Here is a 22,549-nt window from a genome sequence, read left to right on the forward strand (position 1 = left end):
TGTTCATCCCCATTGTTCTCTTTTTTGAAGGAAGAGGTTTATCTTCTGCCTGTTCACTCTTTCTCTTCTTCGTGACCACTTTCCCAGTCTGTGGGTCAATAAACAAGATCTTTTGTTTGGGATCTGTTTGTTGCTCTTGAATCGGTACCGAGGGTCCTGGTTCCGAGAGCTGTTTTTGTTTTCGATCTTCAGATCTTTCTGTTTTCGACACCGAATGTCTGCTCGATTCCGACTTTTTGGGTATCGAGTGTCTTTTGGGCGATACATCATATTTCTTTTTCGACATGGAATGTTTCGATACCGAGCTCTCCTTTGTATTCAGCCTCGGTGTCGAAGTCGATGATGCCCTTTTCTCGGATCCGACATGGTGGGATTCCGAGTGTTTCGGTTTCAGTTTCGGTTTCGTTGCCGGGCCCGAAGGCGGGGCGTCGGAAACTTTTTTCAGCGGTTTGACCGGGCCCGAGGGCGGGGTCGTTACCGCACGGGGTCGGTTTTTCGGTAAGGGGACGTCGTCACTCACGGTTTGTTGCTCGAAGAGTTCTTCAACCTCCGACTGGTCCCCTTCCGACCCCGACTGGTCCTCTTCTTCCTCGATTTGTTCGTCTCCGAACAGCTCCGGGATTGCCTCCGCCTGCATTCTGGAAGCCTCGTGTCTTCGAGCTCGACGATTTCTAATCGTTAGCTTGGAGGAGAATGCTGCGCAGGCTTCGCAGTCCCTGGATTCGTGTTCAGGCGATAGACAGAGGTTGCACACCTCGTGTAGGTCCTTGTGTGGGAACTTAGCACCACACGATGGACATTTTTTGAATGGAGTCCTTTCCATGGACTCCGGGCTTGGCTGCGTCGAGAAAGGTCTCCTGTTCTTCGACGTAGATCTAAGTTTTTCTCTTCTATTTTGAATTTATAACGCGTCGGAATGGAAAAGAACGCGTTCGCTAACAATACCGTCGAATTGGAAAGGGAATACGCGCCGAAAAATCACTTTCTTCTGAAGTTGATCTGGAGCGTCTCGATCTTCATCCGAACCCGATGGCGGAAAAAAAACAATCTAAGGATGGAGCAGATGCCCATGCGCACTACCAACTAAGGGAGGAGTCACCAACATACAAAAGACTCTCCAGGAGAAAAACAAAGTGCAATCATCCGAGCCCAACACCAGATGGCGATCTATTCATAATGTACCATCTGCAGCCCATATGCCTCGAACACTCCTGTATTGGCTAGGTCAATACAGTTATGACAAAGCTCTCCAAGATAGCCACTGCATTTGCAGAATACTATGAATCCCTCTATGCATTGAATCGCTGCCTGGCCCAGGAGATGAATTTCCACTGATTGCCGATGCCACACTTGACCCCTCTCCCCCGAATGGGTTGACCTTGACAAGCCGATAACACGGAAGGAGATGGGAGAGCCCATTCCTGATCTTAACTCCAGTAAGTCTCCGGGGCCCGATAGTTTCCAGGTTGAACATTACCACAGATGGTTGATCCTAATCCCCTATAATGGAAATGTACCTAGAGTCAATAGACAAGGGCCATTTCCCTTTTGGAAATAGACCTGGCAACTATTGTGGTATTGCAAAAGCCTGGCTATCCCTAGGACCAATGTTCACCCTACTGCCCAATTTCATTTATAAACACACAGGTAAAACTTTGCTGGCAGGACGACTCTGCCCCGTAGTGACATGCTTGATCCATCTGGACCAATACAGTTTTATCCCACATCGTAGTACACAAAAATGCATTCAAAAAGTCCATCTGGCATTGGCCCGGCTCTAGTCCCCCACCTCAGTTTCCAGTACCTGGCAGTGCACATGGCCTGCGAATCCGAGATGACGTGGTGCTTGAATCTTCAGTCTCTCCTCTGTAACGTCATGTGGGCATGGATAGATGTACTAAACTGCCTCGCAGCCTTATTGGCAAGGTGGCTCTTTTCAAGATGATGATCCTCCCACGCTTGTTATCCATACTCCAGAACTTCTCACACCCGAACCCCCAGAGCTGGTACTAACTACTAGTGACCAAAATGAGTAGGTTCCTATGGGCGAATAAGCCTACCAGGATCGCTTTTGGAAAATGTGTTCAGTTGACATACAGAGGTGGACTTGTCATGGCAGATGCCTTTTTTCGTACTGGGTGGCATTACTGGTCGCAGATATTCAACGTCATTGCCAAAAGTCCTGGAGCACCTAGTGAAGGCCTCTCCGAGGGTTTCCTTGTTGGGAATTCTTGATGACCTGAGGGGTCCCCGGGAGAACTGACGTTAGTGAGGCTCAGGCCACTGATTGCCAAAAGGAATATCAACAAATACTGGAAGACCACTGTCCACCCAGCGGAATGGAAGGTGGGTATAGTTATGTGAGAAACAAGGAGCCAATATACTGGGCTGGAGTAAAAGGCTGGGGGTGGACCAGAGAATTCTAAACCATTGGTGCATGAGAAATTATCCAGTTGTACTTCTGTTTTTAATGTTTCTTCTCAATCTATACCATCCAGAGGGAGCGCATGTTGTTATGCCTGTACTAAAAATCAATTAAAGTTTGCTATAAATAATGCTTCAGGTCAATTCCAGATATAAAATGAAGCTGAAAAAAGGTGCACATGTAAACATGTAGGACTTCTTCTTATACCAAGAGTTACCACAAAAACGCAGAGTTTCTTGACACCAGGTCTTCGTTTAATAATGCCTGCATCTGTTTAATGTTGCTTTTCTCTTGCTATGTAACACTAATCCAAACCAAATGGTGGGGAAATCCAAAAATGTTATTAGAGCATTGAAAGAAAAATTAAATAATTCTTTAAGGATTCTAAAAGCAGTAATATTTTCTCCTGATTTAGGGCGGTTTCTAAACCGAAATGAACTAAGATGTACCACCAAGTATACTCTGCAATATGTGGTGGTCATTCAATTAGAGTATTACGTACTTTGATGAAATATTGACAACTTACTTTACTAGATTATAAATTATATCCCCATTAACACTGAAACGCACACACTGAACAACCAACAGATTATAGTACAACAATAAGTTAACAAGCTTTAAACATCTTGAATTCTAGTTAATGTATGGCAAACAAAGCTGTCCATTTATTCTGACAAACTGAGTAGGTAAGCCAATGTAATGGTTTATTATTGCAAGCATCAGCAACCATGTATCTGACCAACCAGAAAAAAACTTTGGGGTTAACCTTTTCTGTCAAATATTGCTTGTACTGTTTGTACTCACATCAATTACCACAATAAACTGGCAGCCTTAGCCTGCACACACTACGTTGAATTTTTTATCGTTTTAAAATCCTGATAGTTCATTTTTGTTTTGCCACCTGCTTGCTCTGGCTTCTCAATGCATGGTTTTAAGTTAATCAGGAAGCCTGTTCCAGTCCCTGGGTGTCTCTGTGAGTTCAAGTTAGGCTACAAGACAAGTAAGAGTAGCAAGGTGTTCTTGGGTTAAGCAACAACACAGTGTCCTCACAGGGAAAATAAATCTAACGCAATTACACTGTACTATCGGTTAGACTAATTCAGATAACCTTAATTAATCAATGAAAAAACATATTTAGAGGGTTTAAATATTGATCAAACGATTTTCTAAACTCTAAAATGGTGTAAGTATCTAGTCATCCAGTGGCATATGGAATAAACATTTTCGTTTGATTGGGATCCCTGAACTGTTGACTTATATTAGATTATAAATAGCACCAGGAAAAAGTTATATTATGGAAATAACTTAATTGGCACAAGGAGGTGTATGGTTTAAATCGCTCAACAGGACTGTTTTTATTTTGTTTGGGGGGTGGGGGGGGGGGACGCGGGGGAGCATTCTGAAGATACATCTAGGGTGTCAATAATTGTGGGTTAAAGGTTGACATAACAGTGAATCATTTAAGATATATACTATTCTGAGCTGTATTATTGTATTGTATTGTATTGGATTGTATTGTATTGTATGTTGGATTTATATAGCGCTTATAACCCAGGGGTCTCTAAGCGCTTGCCTTGGGAACCCGTCCTGGCTTTTCCCAGTGAGATAGCCCCTACAGGGCATCCCCAAGGTGAAAGCCAGGCATCCCGCTGCAGGGGGCCATTGTGGAGATTAAGCAAGCTTAATGGTCAGAGTTGCAGAGTGTGAACCCATGATTAGGTCAGGCACCGAAGCGAGAATTATCGAGTCCGTGGACATTTGAGCTCAAGACCCTGCCGCGTCGGGAATTGAACCCTGGTCCCGGTCTGACCTCTGCTTCAGGGTCTGCCTGCTCTAACCAGTGAGCCACACTTCTGGCATACTTGTGAACAGCTTCTAAATCTATGTAAGATTTAAGGGGTAGAACACAATTACACCCCTGTTGGCTTTAATGGTGCCAAAGCACTATTCAGGCTAGCTCTAAATATGGCACTGGGAGTAAGACTATTTTATAGGTGTGAATGTCACAAGCTTAGACGAAATGACCATTACAAATGAAATTAAAAAATACCTTAAATGTGGAGATGATGACACGGACGATATTTCACATTAACTTGTAGAAGATTCCACATTAGTAAGCTCTTGCTTTTGGAATTAACAGTTCCTCTTAGATTTCAAATGCTGACCAGGGGCCACATGTATCAAGCTTTTTTCAGTCACAAATGGGCCAATACACAGAATTGGCCCGTTTGCGACCGCAAAAAAGAATTTTGGTATGTTTCAAACACGCTACCGAATCGCAATTTTGGTTTGCGACTAAATACCAATTTGGTATTTGAAAAGGGCGGCCCTTCCAAACACCGAATCAGAATGGTATGTATCAATGTTTTTCAAATGAATTCTGGTCGCAAAACATTAATAATTTACAGACTATCGAAGTGTAGTGGTAGTGGATTCACAAGTGGAAAGGGGTCCCCTTGGGAGCCATTTCCATTTGTGAATGTAAAAACAAGTTTTGTTTAAGAGAAGGCAGTGGTCCATGGGACCCACTGAATCTTCTTAAACAAACAAAATACAAACATTTAAAAAAAAAAAACTTTCCTTTTTAAAAGCATCCAGATTTCCTTTAAGTAAAATGGGTTGCATTTAAAAAATAAAATAAAAAAGGCTGCTTTATTTAAAAGCAATCACTTACATGGTGGTCTAATGACCTCTGCAGGCCACCATCCCTGCGATGATGTTGATTCCGAATGGGTCGTAAATTGCGCTCTATTTCATTAATATTCATGAGGTAGGTCTATTTATGCCCCACTTTGAGTTTCATTTATTAGGAATAGCGATTTCCTAATTGGTAATCGCTATTCCTAATATTGATACATCTGGCCCTATATACCTCTGATACTATATTCTCTGAATGCTGAAGACTAGAACAGGAAAGTTGTGACTTCACAGTTGCATTACCCCCTAGCCCTCATTGGCTGTCATCACTAAACTCCCCAACATCAGCCAGTCTGTAGGTCTTTTTTAAATTCTCTCCTTAGCCTTTCACTGGCCTGGTACATGTATAACTTGTTTCTTTATGAAGTTCTCGCTAAAGTTTATAAATCATTTCATGATGCTGTGAATTGCAGGTGTTAGTTCCACTTTTGAAATGGTGTCACATAAATTAAGAACTTACCCGCAGGAAACCGACACTTGTAGGTTGTAGCAGGGAAGTAATGGTGTGTCTGAGAATTCAAATAAGAAGCAGTCTGATTCTTCTGGTTCTTCGTCCTGGTCCAAGTTCTCTGGAGGTGTGAGCAGAATGTTTTCTCCCAGATTGTCGTTTTCTTCTGAAAAAGTGAAGTTAGGTAATTATTTAGCTGTTTCCATTTTAATTATAAATATAATTCAAATAAATGCTATCGCACGAATACCGGAATGCAACACAGCATGTGATAACTTCATTAGCTGCTACAGAAAATGTACTTACCTTTGATGACGCTCTTTCTTTTGAATTCCCCCAGGTGAAAGACTGCACAGGAAACCTTTGAGCAATTCCTTACATGTGCCGAAATTTGGTGCAATTGGTCTCAGCGTTAGCTTAATATCGCTGCCGGAAATGACAGCGCAGAGTCAAATATTGGAGCCACCCACTATACACTGATCTCAATAAAGCACTTTGCCCCTAGACACAACTCATCAGCAACAGATTAAGAACTGACCATGTACCAAATCTAACATTAAACCTAATTAAAACTAAGGAGTGCATTCCATAGAATGGCGGGGGAAACGGAGCTGCAGGGGTGGCGGGATAGTGGTTCGGTGAAGAATCTGCAGTTGAAATATCTACGAGAAAAAGCTTTACTGAAGGCAAGTAACTTGTTCTTCTGATGGATACTTCTAAACACAGATTTCTCATCTTTCAATAGATGGCAAAGCTGCACTTTCAAAGGTGGAGAATCTCAGGTGTAGACTTCAGACAAGGAAATCCTGCAGGACTGAGCTGGGCAAATATCCCTCCCTAGGGACCTGAGCATCAAGACAGAAATATCTAGTGAAAATGTTGACGGATGCCCAGTCCTTTAGGGCTTCTCTTAGGTCACAGACATCAGATCCTTTCCTCTTCTGATCTTCCACAGGTCGAGAAAGAGGCCGGGCACTAGCAAGCGGGTGGAGATGACTACAAGCTCCTCCCTATGTTATGGGGGGAAAGTTCCTTGTGGTTATCCTACCTACCTTTTTAGTAGTTCCTGTTTACACTACGGCAAACAATCCCACAGTGCCCCACACTCCTAAAATCCAAGATAGGGAAACACTTTAACCCTTGGGCTGAGCTTGTGTTCACCCAGAAGTATGTTGCCAGTTCTAGCCATAGCTTCTCCCCCACTATGTTCAAAACAAACAAGTTACTTACCTTCAGTAACAATATATTTGTAAGAGACATATATTAGTTATTGATTCCTTACCTTAGAATTACCCCAGGCGTCAGACTGGATCCGGAGAATTTTGTCTCAGCAGTACCCCTGCGAGTCAGTTGGTGGCGTCAGTCGACTCCGCATTTGTCGTCGGCATTGTGATCGCTAGGATGACGTTGCGGTATCTACTTAGATGCAGCCCCTGCGCACTGACCTCAGTTCTTTTACACATTACACGCCAGAACCCCGAAGCCATGCAAGACACTGACCACTGGTGCACAAAACTAGGGCCCTTACTCTAGAAGTAAGTTTGCAGAACAGGGAGGATGGGTGGGGCGGAAAGGAATCTATAACTAATATAAGTCTCTTACAGATATATCGTTAAAGAAGGTAAGTAACTTGTTCATCTGAAAGAGACTATTAGTTATAGATTCCTTACCTTAGAAAAGATATCCAAGCAATACCAACCCTGGCGGTGGGTCTCCGAACTAAGTTCACACCAGAAAGTCCTGGAGAACTGAGTGGCCAAAAAACCATCTCTCCGGACTTGACTATCCAGGCAGTAATGTTTAGTGTATGTGTGCAGTGATGCCCATGTGGCTGCCTGGCAGATGTCACCGAGAGGGACTCCGTGTCCTAAAGCAGTAGTGGCTGCCGTCACCCTTGTGGAATGGGCGCGCAGTCCTACCTGAGGCTCCTTTTTCGCCAAGGAATAACAAATCTTAATGCAAAGTAATTGCTTTGTGCGATCCAGATAAAATGATAACCCACGTTTTGGATCCAGAGGGTGGAGTCTTTCCTCCTCCTTGGAAGGAGGTGGGGGCGGGAAGAAGGTGGGCAAAGTGATGGTCTGTCCTATGTGGAAAGATGTAATCACTTTGGTTAGAAAAGAAGCCCTAGTATGAAGGACAACCTTGTCCGGATGGACAGCAAGGAAAGGAGGTTATAAAGATAGAGCCTGCAGCTCACTCACCTTGCGAGCAGAGGTGATGGCAACCAGAAAAGCAGTTTTTAAAGTCAAGAGTTCAAGAGGACAATTATGTAGTGGCTTGAAGGGAGAGCACATAAGGTAAGTTAAGACCAGATTCAAGTCCCACTGGGGCATTACGAAAGGAATAGGAGGAAAGAGGTGAGTAATGCCCTTAAGAAACCTATTTACAATAGGGGACTAGAAAAGAGAAGGCTGATCTGGAATGCGAAGAAAGGCCGAAATAGAGCCTTTAACGGTGCCCAGAGTAAAGCCCTGCTGGGCCAAACAAAGTATGAATGGAAGAACCTGAGCAAAGAGGGACAGAAAAGGGATCCAAAGCCTTTGCTGCGCACCATGCCACAAATTTGTTCCATCTACAGGCGTACACTGTCTTAGTAGAGGATCGCCTGGTTGCCAAGATCACATTGCAGACTTCTGGAGGAAAGTCGAAATCTGTCAACTGTCGCCGCTCAATCTCCGGCAAGGAGGTCGAGGCAGCACAGGTTCAGGTGGAGTACCGTCCCTGCTGCTGCGACAGAAGATCCTCTCGAAAAGGCAGTCTGATTGGAGGATCGATGGCCATGCTCAAGAGATCGGGGTACCAGATTCTTCTTGCCCAATCCGGAGCCACAAGAATAACTTGGGCCCGGTCGCGCTTGATCTTCTTCAGCACTCTAGGCAGAAGTGGTACAGTCGGAAAGGCGTATAGGGTGCCGCAATTCAACACGCGACTAAAGGCGTTGCCGAGCAGGTGCCGCCTTGGAAACTCCAACGAGCAGAACTGCTGACATTGCACATTCTCTTTGGTTGCGAATAGATTTAACCAAGACTCTCCCCACTACTGAAAGACACCTTGCACCACCTCCGAGTAAAGACGCGTGATCCATCATGCTCCGGCAGCTGAGTTCGTCTGCACTGGCGTTCAGAGATCCTGCCAGGTGTTGAACCACCAGGGACATGCCCTGATATTCCAGCCATGTATAAAGGCGAAGAGCCTCCTGACGACCCCAACCCGCCCTGTTTGTTACATTACCACATGGCGGTGGTGCTGTCCATGAACACCTGCACTACCCTTCCTCTGACAGAAGGAAGGAATGCCATCAGTGCAAGACAAATTGCCCGGAGCTCCAGAAAGTTGATGTGGAGCCCGGACTCCGCCGGAGGACAGAGGGCTCCGATCTCTGCCTCTCCCATGTGGCCGCCCCATCCCATTAGTGACGCTTCTGTCACTATTTTAATCTCTGGTTGGGGAAGGGAGAGGGATCTGCCGTTGACCCAATCCTGGTCTGTTAGCCACCACTGCAATTGGTGTGCAGTGCCCTCCGAGATCTGGACGCAATCGGAAAGATTCCCCATATGCTGCGCCCACTGGAACTTCAGGTCCCACTGCAGAGCCCGCATATGCCCCCTGGCATGATCAACCAGCAGGATGTAGGAGGCCATGAGGCCCAGCAGCATCAGGGTCATTCTCACCAAAATCCAGGTTAGAGGCTGAAACATCAGTATCATAGCCCGAATATCCCACACTCTCTGCTCGGAAGGATAAGCCGAAACTGCGCTGTATCCAGGACAGCTCCGATGAAAAGGAGCTTCTGAGAGGGAATCAGGTGTGATTTCTGCACATTGATCTTGAACCCCAGCGAGTGCAGGAGGTCCGCAGTAGTCTGGAGGTGGGAGACGACAGCCTGGGGGGAGCTCGCCTTCAACAGCCAGTCGTCGAGATAGGGGAAGACTGGAACCCCTGTAAATGTAAATGTAAATTGATACTTGTATAGCGCACTACTCACCTGCAAGGGTCTCAAGGCGCTTGTACGAATACCGCTGTGGAACCCATCCTGGCTTTCCCTGTAAGGCGTCCACTCCTGGGCACCCCCAAGGTGGAGGCCAGGCATCCTTAGCGTTGTGGGGGCCGTTGTGGAGATTAAGCAAGCTATTGCCCAGAGTTGCAGAGTGGGACTCCATGATTGGAATAGGCACGAGGCGAGAATTATCAGGTCCGTGGAATTTTTGAGCCCAAGACCCGCCAAGGCGGGGAATTGAACCCTGGTCCCAGGCTAGACCTCTGCATCAGGGTCTGCCGCTCTAACCATTGAGCCACACTTCTCCACACTTCCCCTGATCTCCACAGATAAGCTGCAACCCCTGCCATCCCTTTCATGAACACCTGAGGGGCGCTGGTAAGGCCAAAGGGGAGCACGGTAAACTAAAAATGTTCTTGGCCTACCGTGACCTGTAAGTAACGCCTGTGGGCTGGCAGGACGGGGATGTGGAAATAAGTGTCCTGCAAATGTAAAGCTACCATCCAGTCTCCAGGGTCGAGGGCAGACAAGACTTGAGGTAATGTCAACATTGTGAACTTCTCCTTCCGGAGGAAGTGGTTGACGTCCCTGAGATCCAAGATATGACGAAGGCCTTTGTACTTTTTGGGTACCAGGAAGTAGTGAAAATAACAACCACAACTTACTTCTGGCACAGGAACTTGCTCAACAGCTCCCTTGGCCACGAGAGCTGTAACTTCCTGACGGAGAAGGGCCAAGTGATCCTTCGACATGTGATGGAGTGTTGGTGTTATGGGGGGAGGGGTAGTCTTGAAGGGGAGGGAGTAGCCCCTTCGGACTATCTGCAAAACCTACTTGTACGATGTGATGTTGTGCCAGTGGGGAAGGTGATGGCGGATGCTGCAGCCCACTGGCAACTGGTGGCCCTGAAAAGTCATATTAGGAAGGTTTGGAGGCAGCTGCCTTGTCGCCAAACAAGCGACAGCCATCAAAGGGCATGTTCTAAAGGATAGATTGGACATCCCCAGGGAAGCCAGAGGTTCTCAGCCAGGCATAGCATTTCAGGGCTACCGATGTGAAAATCGTCCTACACAGCAAGTCGGCGGTATCCAGCCCACAATGGATGGTGAATTTTGCTGCGTCTCGACCCTCAGCAACAGCGAGGGCGAGCACTGCCCAGGCCTCCTCCAGGCACTGTGGCAGCACTTGCACAACCGTGTCCCACACAGAATGTAACGGCCCAAGAGACATGCGGTGTATACCAACCACAGTACTAAGCTGGCGAAAAAAACATCTTCCCAAGATGGTCAAGTTTCTTGGATTCCCCATCTTGAGGAGCTGTAGGAAAAGCGCTTCCTTTTGAGGATGAGGCCTCGATCACCAAGCTCTCGGGGGTAGGGTGTTAAGAGAGGAAAAGTGGGTCGCCCGGGGCCAGGCGGTGGCATTGGGCAATCATCCTATCCATAGGAGCCCCTGTGCTGGGCTTGGACCAGGAGTCAAGAAGGACGTCAGTAAGGCCTCATTAAAAGGCAGCAAGGGCTCAGCAGAGGCTGCTGTCAGCTGAAGCACATCAGTCAGTTAGTCCTAACTTCCACCATAGGAAGCTCAAGGCCTCAGCCGACCTGTCAAACACGACAGCATAGGAAGCTCCCTCCCCCGTAGCCACGGTAGGGGGAGAAAGGATACCAAGGTCTGGGGAGATATCCAGACCACTGGCATCACCCAACTCCTCTCTCCGGCCCGGCTCTTCAAGCTGGTCTGTCACAGGGTCAAAAGACCCCTCCCAGTCTTCCTCACCATCCCCTGGCTGCCATTCAGGGTGATAAGGAATGGTAGGAAAGAACACGCTGATCGACACCAGTCCAGCTCCGTCTCCAAGTCGAGAAGGAGGCTAGGGTCAATGTCGGCAGGGGGCGCAACCGGCGTCGGAGTTGGGGTAGTGGTTGTCCCAGGAATCAGCGCCAGGGAAGTTACAGTGAGAATGACCGGCAACGATCCGCAACCGGGCCTAGATCCTTGGGGGCCCTGCGGCGCGGAGACCGGAGAAGCTAGCATGGAAGGCCTAGAGCCCCCAGCAGAGTCCGAGGGGCACGCAGGTGCGGCGGCTGAGTTGGGCTGCCCAAAGATGGAATGGAGGGCTTCGTAAAATGCACGAAGCTGAGCAGGGGACGCTCCGGCTCCCGTAAAGGGAGGGAAGGGCAGAGCCGTCCCAGCAGGCTCCGAGGGCGGTGCTGGAGAACGACGACCCTCCGTGTTCCGTGTCGTGTCGGCAGACGGACGGGGAGATGGCGAAGAACAATGCTTCTTCGCCTTCTTCTTGAGCTTCGACTTACCTGATGATGAAGACTTCGCTGACGAATGGTGGTGGTGGCTCCGCGACCGGTCCAACGACCTTCCCCTCGAACAGCGCGGAGCCGACTGCTGGGTCTCCAAAAGCTTTTAGGATCGCTCCCACAAAGACTTAAGATTTAGGGCCCGGCAGCTAGAGCACGACTTTGAGGCGTTGTTGCGCTCCAGGCACCAAAGGCACACGAGGTGTGGATTGGTGACTGACATCATCTTGTGACAGGAGATACAAAGCTTGAAACCGGGTCGACTTCCCTTGTGCATCAGGAGTAGTAAAGACTTAAAAAAAGATTTTGAAAAAGTTTAGTAAAAAAAATGAAAAAGGGTACCGCTTTCTACGGATCTGCGCTGGCTGGCGTGGAAAAAAAAGAACTGATGTCAGCGCACAGGGGTGGCGTCCAAGTAGATAGCGCAACGTCATCACAACGCCAACGTCGAACGCGGAGTCGTCAGAGTCCACCTATTGACGCGCAGGGGTATTGCTGAGAAAAAATTCTCTGGATCCAGTCTGACACCTAAGGGGTAATTCTAAGGTCAGGAATGTATAACTAATAGTCGGTTTCAGATTAGACTGGCTAATGTGGACCTTGGGGACAACGGCATTCTCATCTTAAGGTCTCTCCTTACTCTGAACTATGAATTGGCAGGCCTCACCTCTTTCCCTTTCCAATTAATGAAGTTCATGGCCCTACCTCAACTTTCCTTCCTTGGCTGATAGGGATTAAATGCTCCAACACCCAGTCTATCCTGTCACCAGAACGGAAGCATTGTTCGGACCTGGAAGCAGTTTTCATACCTCATTAAAATCAAACAGTAGCTGGGCAGCTGTTGGCAGTCTAATACAAATTAGCCTCAGGAGAACCAGACAGGGAAAAGTGAACTTTTTAATAGTTATTTTCCATAATATTAAAGTGTTCATTAACTATTAAAAATAGTTACTGAATAGGTATTTTAGTGATTTTCTATAAAAAGTTGCAGAATAAAGTTTATAATTTAAACTTTGAGATTTACTAGGACCCCTAGGATACAGCTACTGCCCTGACAGTGAAAATAACTTTTGGAGGTCCAGTCACTGAAAGAACATGCCAACTTTAATTTTGCACATGTCCCACTTTAAAATATCAGGCTAGGTGTACTTGGAGTTGACATTCATATTTAAAAGCAGAGTTTTCCGCCTGTCAAAAAGGGTTACCTAGAAAGGTTGGGCAAGCAGTGTTTCAAGCTGCTGCAGACCTGCTACACATGGTAGGCAAAAAACCATGTTTTACAGATCAACGCTGTGGATGGCACCAAGGTGCTGCGGTATACAGGTGGCATTTAACTTCCTGGCACTTGGTGTATTTCATAAATCATATACTAGGGTCTTAGTGCAAGTTAAACAAGCCAGTCATGGGTAAGACAATTTAACCATGTTTAATGGGGGACACATACACTTTACTCTTGTTTAGCAGGGGTAAAGGGCACTGATAGAAAGCAAACATGGGTTTTAGAATAAGGGGCAAATCTTGGATGGCGAAGCAGAAAAGAACGGTTTGCTGTGGTAGTCATGATGACAAATATTGCCCAAAGGTACAGGAGCAAAACTGGAGCACTGGCATTGCCCGAGTCTGTAGCCATCAGTAGATGATCTAAGACAACAGTCATGGCCAATTCAGTGCTTCGTGATTGATTAGTAATTGGAAGGGATGTTAGGGTCCAAATTCGGCTTTTTGAAATAGGCTTAACTATACCAGGCTTTAGTTCCATTGGAATTTTGCCAGGAGTTAAAGAGAGATTAATCATCTCTTGTTTGATTTGAGAGGTCAGGAATAGAGAGTAATGATGGGGACTGGATCTAAGGGAGAGCTGGATTTGCAGGTCTTAATAATTTAGTCAGATCTCGGAAGAGATGTTCTAAATATTAGACCATTTGTGTATAGGAGCAGTGATATATTCATCAGCCTTGGTATTGGTTAAGGAGTTTATCCATCTAGTGTCTTGAATTTGCTAAATTTTATGAGCAAAGTAATTAGTCAGACGATTAAACAGGGTTTGTGACGAGGCAAAGATGGTGGTATTCAAATACTCAAGAGTATAAAGACTTGTTTCGGTTTATTTTTTGCAGATAAAATACAAACAAAGTAATATTTGTAGCAGGCAGTGATAATGGGCTGTTGTCAGGCAAGAAACATAGTTTTATAGAGTGAATAAGTTTCTGTGAAATGCTGGGAGCGCTATTTGCATTCTGACTGCCTAACCTATAGTTTGAATTTATGTAACAAGGCTGGGCTAAACATTGGTAAACCCAAATGTATATATATTTGAAAGGCAAGTTTCCAGAGAAATACTATCTGCTACGTCATCTACAAAATATACTACGAGTAGCAAGACTCTGTAGGAGACCTTAAGTAGTAACCTAATTGAGAAATTGTATGTCAAGGTCTTCGTAGGACATGTAGTTTATGGTGTGCCTTCCATTTATAGGGAGATACAGAAATAAAATTTGATGTAGGACGGATTTTTCCAGGCATAAGGGGTGGCATGGATAGAGTGGAGAAGATCTGGTAAATCCCAGACCATAACCAAGGTTTGACCAGAAATATATGTAGGAACATTTATTAATTCAGCAAGGCCACAGTCTTTCTAGGGGGAGTTCTGTTTGGATGTGTCCCCATCATGTCTCTAAATTAATATTAATATTTCTTAATATCACAGAGAGTTTATTCTCTGTGGAGAAGGCGGAGATAAGCGTGATAAATTCATGTATGATTGTTGTGGATGTGTTAGGGGGTAGATCAAGCAGCATTAAAGCAACTGTATTGTTAGGTGAGTGACCGAGATCGAAGTGCTAAAGCCGGCTACATTTATTATTATTATTATTAGGGGCATTTGTAAAGCGCCTGGTGTACGCCTACAGGCGTGTCCCCGCGCTATAAAAGTGGGGTAAGCAGTTAACAGCAAGCGCAACCGGCTACCGTCTGAATAGGTAGGTCTTAAGTTTCCTTCTGAACACGGATTCTGATGACTCCAGGCGTATCTCAGACGGAAGGTCATTCCAGTGCTTCGGTGCCAGGAATCTGAACGACCTTCCCCCCCATACGCGCTTTCCTAATTCTAGGAATTTTCAGGAGGCCTGTACAGGAGGAGCGCAGAGTCCTAGTGGGCTCATACCTGGTCACCAGACTTTGAAGCGGGGCAGGGGCTTTGCCACCCAGAATCCGGTGACACGTGGCAAGGGCTTTGAATTCCACCCTACTCCTCACAGGCAGCCAGTGCAGAGCCTGAAGTGCTGCTCTAGAGGGAGATCTTCTTGGGAGCCTCAAGATAAGGCGAGCGGCAGCATTTTGCAATACCTGTAAGCGATTGAGAGCCTTTCCCGTGGCCCCCAGATACAGCAAATTGCCGTAATCTAGGCGTGAGGTGACTAAGGCATGCACCAGCGTCCGACGAGCGGAAGTGGGCAGGAAATCCAAGACCGTTCTCAGAGTTCTTAGGACTCCAAAGCATGTCCCCACCACACGACCAATCTGGGATTCAAAGGCAAGGTTGGTATCTAGCCACATCCCAAGATTCCTGGCTTCCTGGCAGGGAACTGGTGTTTCTCCGAGGCAGGATGGCCACCACGCCGACGTCCACACAGACGGACATCCCCCCACCATGAGCACCTCGGTTTTACTGCCATTAAGTTTCAGGCAGTTGGCGGACATCCAGGCTGCCAGTTCTTGCATGCAAGCTCTGAAATTGTCCGCCACCAAACCGGGCGCGCGCGAAAGGGAGATGACCAGCTGCGTGTCGTCGGCGTAGGACACCAGACGCAGGCCATAGCTTTCCACTATGGCCGCCAGCGGGGAGACATACAGATTGAACAGGGTCGGGCTCAGTGACGAGCCTTGCGGCACACCCTGGCCCAGCCCAATCTCCCTAGAGTAACACTCTCCCTGGCGGACCTGGAAGCATCTGCCTGTCAGGAAAGACTGGATCCACCCAAGCGCAGCCCCTGATACTCCACCATCCCTCAGACACTGTAGCAAGATGGAATGAGCTACAGTGTCGAATGCTGCGCTTAGGTCCAAGAGGATCAGAGCCATAGTCTGGCCCTCATCCACTCCTTGCCGTAAAGATTCAACTGCCATCAGCAATGCTGACTCTGTTGAATGCCGCGGACGGAATCCAAACTGCGAGTCATGAAGCAAGGAGGCTTCCTCTACAAAGCGCATTAGTTGAAGGTTTGCGATTTTCTCAGCAACCTTTGCCATGTATGGCAAAAGAGAAATAGGGCGAAGGTTGTCCAGCCTATCATAGCTAATATTGGGCTTCTTTTGTAGCGGAAGGACTACCGCTTGCTTCCAGGCCTCAGGGACGGAGTGAGTCCTAAAAGAGGTGTTCAAAAGATGTCGAATGTATGCCTCTAAAGTGGGCAGACTGCCCAGCAACCGCCTAGGGGTGGTAGGATCTTTCGGGGAGCCTGATTTTATCGAACCACAAATCTGAATAAGATTTTCAGTGGGTGGTGTAACAAATTCAGTTAACATCTTACGTCCCACCCTTACCCTACCGTCCTCTGCAGTCTTAGCGGGAATGATGGTTTGACTAGGAAAGGCCGAGTAGATAGTGGCCACTTTATTAGCAAAGAACTCTGCTACTCGGTTGCAGCTATCCACCGTGCAAAATTCCTCAGGGACTGCTGCGGGCTTTCCGAGCGAAAGAGTTTTATAGATTAAAAACAGTTCCTTCGAGGAATTTTCTGCCTCCTTAATCCTAGTGTTAAAATATAGCTTTTTGGCCTTTCTAATCAGTCTGTGATAGTTACGCTTGCTTGCAAGATAGTTCATCCTGGATTGAGCGGCATAATCTAGTCTCCACTGTCTTTCTGCGCGCTTACAAGCACTCTTAGCCATACGCACCTCGTCTGTGTACCAAGGTGCCGATTTCAGGGCACGTCCCTCTGATCTAGCCGGGGCAAGCGGGGCAACCTGATCTAAGGCAGCCACAATGCACTTATTCAGATTCTTATTGGCTGTCTCTGCATCCTCGCCCCCTGGGTCACCTTCCCTCATGAGTGCCTCATTGAATTTATCTTGGGAAAAGTTAGCCCATCTCCGCCTGGGGTGATGTAGTACTACTTGTTCCGGTGTTCTAATTCCCGGGATATAGATTGAGAAGGGCACCAGGAAATGATCGGACCAGAGAATGGGTACGGGAGTAGCAACCTCCACTTGTTCCCAGTTAGCAAAAACTGGATCCAATAGATGACCCCGTGAGTGAGTGGGAAGTTTGCCCATCAGCTCAAGTTGAAGCGCACTCATGGCTTTACAAAAGTCCCCGGCTATCTTATCCACAGGGTCTTCCAGGTGCAGGTTAAGGTCACCCAACACCAGGAGCTTATCAGTACATAAGGCAAGCTCAGTGACGCCTTCGACTAGGCTGTCAACAAACCCTGTAGCAGAACCAAGGGGTCTGTAGATCAGAAGACCCTTAACACAGAGCCCCCCATTGACCTGAATGGAAAACTCACCCGCCTCGCTATTGTTAATAACTGTCGGCTGAAAATGACAGCGCAATCCATGCCGGGCAACTAGATTGTGGCGTTCTAAGTTGTGAAACATTTTAGGCATATAATAGCCATTACCCCGCCACTACTGTACCAGGGCTAATATTCCCTGGAATAGAATGGTCATGTGGAATGTTACTGGCTATAGGAGAGTTGTGCCAGTCCTTGAGTCAAGTTGCCACGGTGCACAAGACAGCAAGGTTGTGTGAAGATAGGGTATCTATAATTTAAATTGCATTTTAAGACCAAGAGTGGGTATTGATAATAATAAAGGAGTTTATAGAGCGCCTGGTGACACCATCCCGGCGTATCCCCGCGCTATGGAGAGAGTAGCAGAAAAGGAGTAGCCGACCTAAAGGGTGAACAAATGCGTTTTTAAAAGTTTCCTAAAAACTGTTTCAGTCTTGGCTAACCTAATTTCAATTGGGAGGGAGTTCCATTGGTTAGCTGCCAACACATGAAAGGAGCGACCTCCCATTCTGGCCTTCTTTATACGAGGAACTTTAAGAAGACCCATGCCCATGATAGGTCCACATAATACTGTCGCAGGATAAGCAATGTTCTTAGGGGAAGAGTAAATCATTGTGTATGGGGTTTCTAACTTTTCATTTAGGTGCATATATCTTTAATGAGATAAATGTAATTACATTTTCAACACAGAGGCTGACATTTTACAGAATCAAATCATTATAAAATAATGATTTATGCATTATAGGTCAAGACCAGCCTGATGAAGGCATGCTTCACACTTCAAGATTTTACATGTGAATCTAGATATCTCATATCCGTCAAGCTAGTAAGATAGTATAGAGTGGACAAGGCTCTGTAGGCGTTCTGGGAACAATGGTAAAAGATTACATGCGGCACAAACATCAAGTAAGGCACTTGGGGTAATTAACATACATGGATAACAAATGTAATATTCCAGGAAAATCCCTATGGAGGAACAGTTCTGACCAAGATCTGGATTCCTCAAGTGAGAGATGGACCGTTATATTTTGGGGGGGGGGGGTTGCTATTGTCCTGATGTTAGGGGGAAGAAGAGTATTGGCACTCCTGAACAGTAAATGGTCACCATGAGTTGGTCAGTTTCGATGTCAGATAATTTAAGGTTCCAGCTTAGAGAACTTTGTGGATATAGCTACCTCTTGCTTTAATGGGGAGTCGTTTCAGTGTAATCAAGATAGAAGAGATTGCAGTCAAAAAATTTAATTCTTACCAATTTAATTTTTGATTAGGACTTCCTGTGAGAACGGAGTTTCTATAGTACTGTCTTTACGGGCAGTACCAGTAGTTGGAATTGTCTTCAGGGATGAAAGATTTGGTACAGTACACCACAAGAGCCTTATTTGATACTATGCCCTTTTGGCAAATGAGTTGAGGCATGTTTGCAAGAAAACAAGTCACTTACCTGTAACTTTAGTTCCCCAGTATTTGTAACTTTCATAGATTCCCATGCTTTGTATCATTACCCGTCGTCGGAATGGGAGTCTTGTAACAAAAATACCATAGCTGTAGGTACAAAAGACAAAGGAAAAAGGCCTAGGCCTAATTCCCTTTTATAGCATATCACCCTCTTTGTGTAAAAGAGACCAAACTCTGGCATCAGCCGATCAGGTGCCTCACCCCTTAGAACCTTCCTGAAGGAATCTCAGAGCCTCAGATTTTCGTAGCCGTTGTGTACTTAGACACCATATCTGTTGTAGGCTGAGCTTTCCTCGGGGAGGCGGGAGGGCGCATGGGAATCTATGAAAGTTATCCAATACTGGGGAACTAAAGTTACAGGTAAGTAACTTGTTTTCTTACCCCAGTATTGGAACTTTCATAGATTCCCATGCTTTGTATCAGAGTAGCAAGCAGTTGGCAAGATAATCACATTTTGCATCATAAATAATAGCAATAGGCAACATGACATAAGATACAAAATGTGAAAGACGGAAGGTGGGAAAGAAAGGAAAGCTCAACATCAGTGGAAGAGGTTCCTCAGGACAGGCTGTCCTACTGCTGCATCATCTTGTTGCAAGGATTCCAAGCAGTAATGCTTGGTAAAGGTGTGAACGCTGCTCCAGGTAGCAGCTCTGCAAATGTCTTTAATCTGCACCCCCGCGAAGAGGGCTGTTGAAGAAGCCACAGATCTTGTGGAATGTGCTCGGATCTTTCCAGTTAGAGGTTTTCCTGCAGTCTTGTGACAGTGTAGAATGGCACTTGTGATCCATCTCGAAACACCCTGTTTGGATAGCGGAAGGCCCTTACCAGGACCTCCGAAGGCGACAAATATATTAATAATTTAGTACGTTCTAAATAGAATTTCAAGCATCGTTGCACATCCAATGAATGCAATGCTCTTTCTACTGGCGTACAAAGTTGAGGGAAGAACGCTTTCAGAATGACCGGTTCATTCAAGTGGAAATCCGAGGGGACCTTAGGCATGAACCTAGGATTAGTTCTCAGGATCACAGTGTTTCTTTTGAATTGAAGGAAAGGTTCTTGGATGGTTAAAGCCTGTAATTCTCCAACACGCCTAGCCGACGTGAGAGCAAGGAGGAGATACAATTTCCACGAAAGATATTTCATGTCAGAACGATGGATTGGTTCAAATGGACCCTTCATGAGTTGAGAAAGGACTAGATTTAAATGCCATGTAGGAGGGGGCGGTCTCACCGGTGGATAGACCCTGAACAAGCCCTTAAGAAATTGCTTGATAATCCTGGAAGACCACAAGTAAGGACCGGATCCTGTCCTTCTGAACCTTGACAAAGCAGCCAAATGGACCTTAATTGATGAATGGGCTATTCCCGACTTAGCCAAGGACAGCAGATAAGGTAGGATCTGATGAGGCTTGGAATTGAAAGGGTCAATGCTTTCTTTCATACACCAGCAACAAAATCTTTTCCACTTAAGGCGGTAAGTCCTGTTCGTTGAAGGAGCCCTTGCCTGGGACAGAACCTCCTTAATCTCTCTTGATAAGGGCAGGTTCATAAACTCTCGCTGCTCAGGAGCCATGCAGTCAGGTGTAACGACTGTGGATCTGGGTGCCAAATTTGTCAGTCGGACATCGTGAGAAGATCCGGCAGAATCCTCAAAGGAAAGGGAGGAGCTATCGACAACAGATGGAGCTCCGTGTACCAGAACTGCCTCGGCCAAGCCGGGGCTATCAGGATCATCCTGCACGGCTCCACCTTGATTTTCCTGATAAGTCGTGGTATCAGAGGAATGGGAGGAAAAGCGTAGACAAATGTCCTTGACCATGCTATCGAAAGCGCACTCCCCAGGGAACCTTGATGGTGAAGCCTGCTTGCGTAAGACCAGCATTTTTTGTTGGTCGGAGTGGCAAAGAGATCGATCTCCGGTCTGCCCCACTGGCTGAAGATCTCTTCCAAAACTGTCTGATTCAATTCCCACTCGTGGCTGACTGAGGATGACCTGCTCAGCCTGTCGGCGTTTTCGTTTAGGATCCCTGGTAAGTGTTCTGCCTTCAGTGATATCCTCTGAAGGATCGCCCATTCCCAGATCTGTTGAGCTTCTCGCGACAAAGGACGAGATCTGGTTCCTCCTTCCTTGTTCACATAGTGCATGGTCGTGGTGTTGTCCGTCCTGATAAGCACTTGCGAACCTTCTAGGCGAAGAAGAAAAGCTTGCAGAGCCAGTCTTATCACCCTTAGTTCTAAAAGGTTGATGTGGAGATTTTTCTCCTGGGGCGACCAATGCCCGCTGACATGTAGGTCTTGCATCACTGCTCCCCAACCCTCCAACGACGCGTCTGTTGTCACTACATGTGGGGACGGGTCGCTTACGAAGGATAGACCTTGGGACAAGTTGTATTGATCTGTCCACCATAAGGTCGCGTCTTTCATCCTAGAAGTGACCGCCACTATGTCCTCGAATGAACCGTGGACCTGTTGCCACTGGTTGTCCAGTTCTTCCTGCAGAGGACGCATTCTGAGTCTGCAATGGGGAATCAGTGGAATGCACGATGAAATCACCCCCAGTAGGGATTTGTATCGGCGTACAGAAAGACACCTTCTTGCCCGTAGGTCCCGAGCCAAGGTCTGTAATTTTTCCCTCCTTTCTAGAGTAGGGAAGGCTCTTGAGAGATTTGAATCCAAGAGGGCCCCCAGGAAGCGAGCCTTTTTTGACGGGACCAGAGAGGACTTCTCGTTGTTTAGAGTGAGGCCTAGATTCTGGAACAGATTCGTACAAGCTTGAGCAGCCTCTAGCGCTGCCTCCCTGGACGGAGCTTTCAGCAACCAGTCGTCCAGGTAGGGGAAGACTTGGAAATGGATCCTTCGCAGGAAAGCTGCTACTGGCGCCAGCACCTTTGTAAAAATTCTCGGGGCTGAGCGGAGTCCAAAGGGTAAAACCCTGAATTGAAAATGGCTCTTGGCTACTGTGAATCGCAGAAACCTTCTGTGTGCTGGGTGGATCGGAACATGGAAATACGCATCCTCGAGATCGAGCGTGGCCATGAAATCTCCCGGATTGATGAGCTTTAAGATGTCCTGGAGAGAGACCATCCGGAAAGATAGGGAGATGAGATAGGTGTTTAGCTCCCTGAGGTCTAAAATGGGGCGCCATTTTTCTTGCGTTTTCCTCACCAGGAAGAACCTGGAATAAAATCCCTGTCCCCTTTGGTTTGAGGGAACCGGCTCTATCGCTACCTTCCGGAGCATCTGTTGGACTTCGAGCCGCAGGAGACGCTGGTGTTTCGACGGAATGGCTGCCGGGGGCTTGGGTGGAGGGACTTGCGTGAATTCCAAAGTATGACCTTTCCGAATGATGTTGAGCACCCAACGGTCCGATGCTATTTTGGACTAGTTTTGAAGGTATTTGGTGACCCTGCCTCCAACTGATGATTTCTTGAAGTAGGGTTCAGTAGGAAGAGCCAGGAGGCCGCTATTGGCGCTTGGATGAGTCCCGTCCTCGTCCAGCCTGTTTTCCCTTGTTGTAAGGCCTGGAGTAGTTTGTCGACTGCCCTGGCGCTGTTGATAGGGCTGCCGGTATTGCTGGGAACCTGAGCCCGTGGAGGAGTAGCGCTGTTGTGTGAAGGACCCTCTGTAGGTACCACCTCTGCCTCTGGCTCCTTTAAAGGGAGACTTGCGGTATTGAAGGGTCCCTAAGGACCTG

At 46.9% G+C, this 22,549-nt stretch overlaps 1 protein-coding gene across 10 annotated transcripts in view; it reads right to left on the reverse strand.

The window, feature by feature from the left end:
* Positions 1-22,549, reverse strand: part of BCORL1 (BCL6 corepressor like 1) — a 962,450-nt gene that overhangs the window by 15,637 nt on the left and 924,264 nt on the right. For all 10 annotated transcript variants that reach the window (XM_086918805.1, XM_086918802.1, XM_086918799.1 and 7 more), the window contains one exon: positions 5,583-5,736. In XM_086918805.1, coding sequence (XP_086774931.1) covers positions 5,583-5,736 — 154 coding nt within the window. The remainder of the gene's footprint in view (positions 1-5,582; positions 5,737-22,549) is intronic.

This window comes from Lissotriton vulgaris, chromosome 4_1, assembly GCF_964263255.1.
Source record: "Lissotriton vulgaris chromosome 4_1, aLisVul1.2, whole genome shotgun sequence".
NCBI classification, from domain to species: domain Eukaryota; kingdom Metazoa; phylum Chordata; class Amphibia; order Caudata; family Salamandridae; genus Lissotriton; species Lissotriton vulgaris.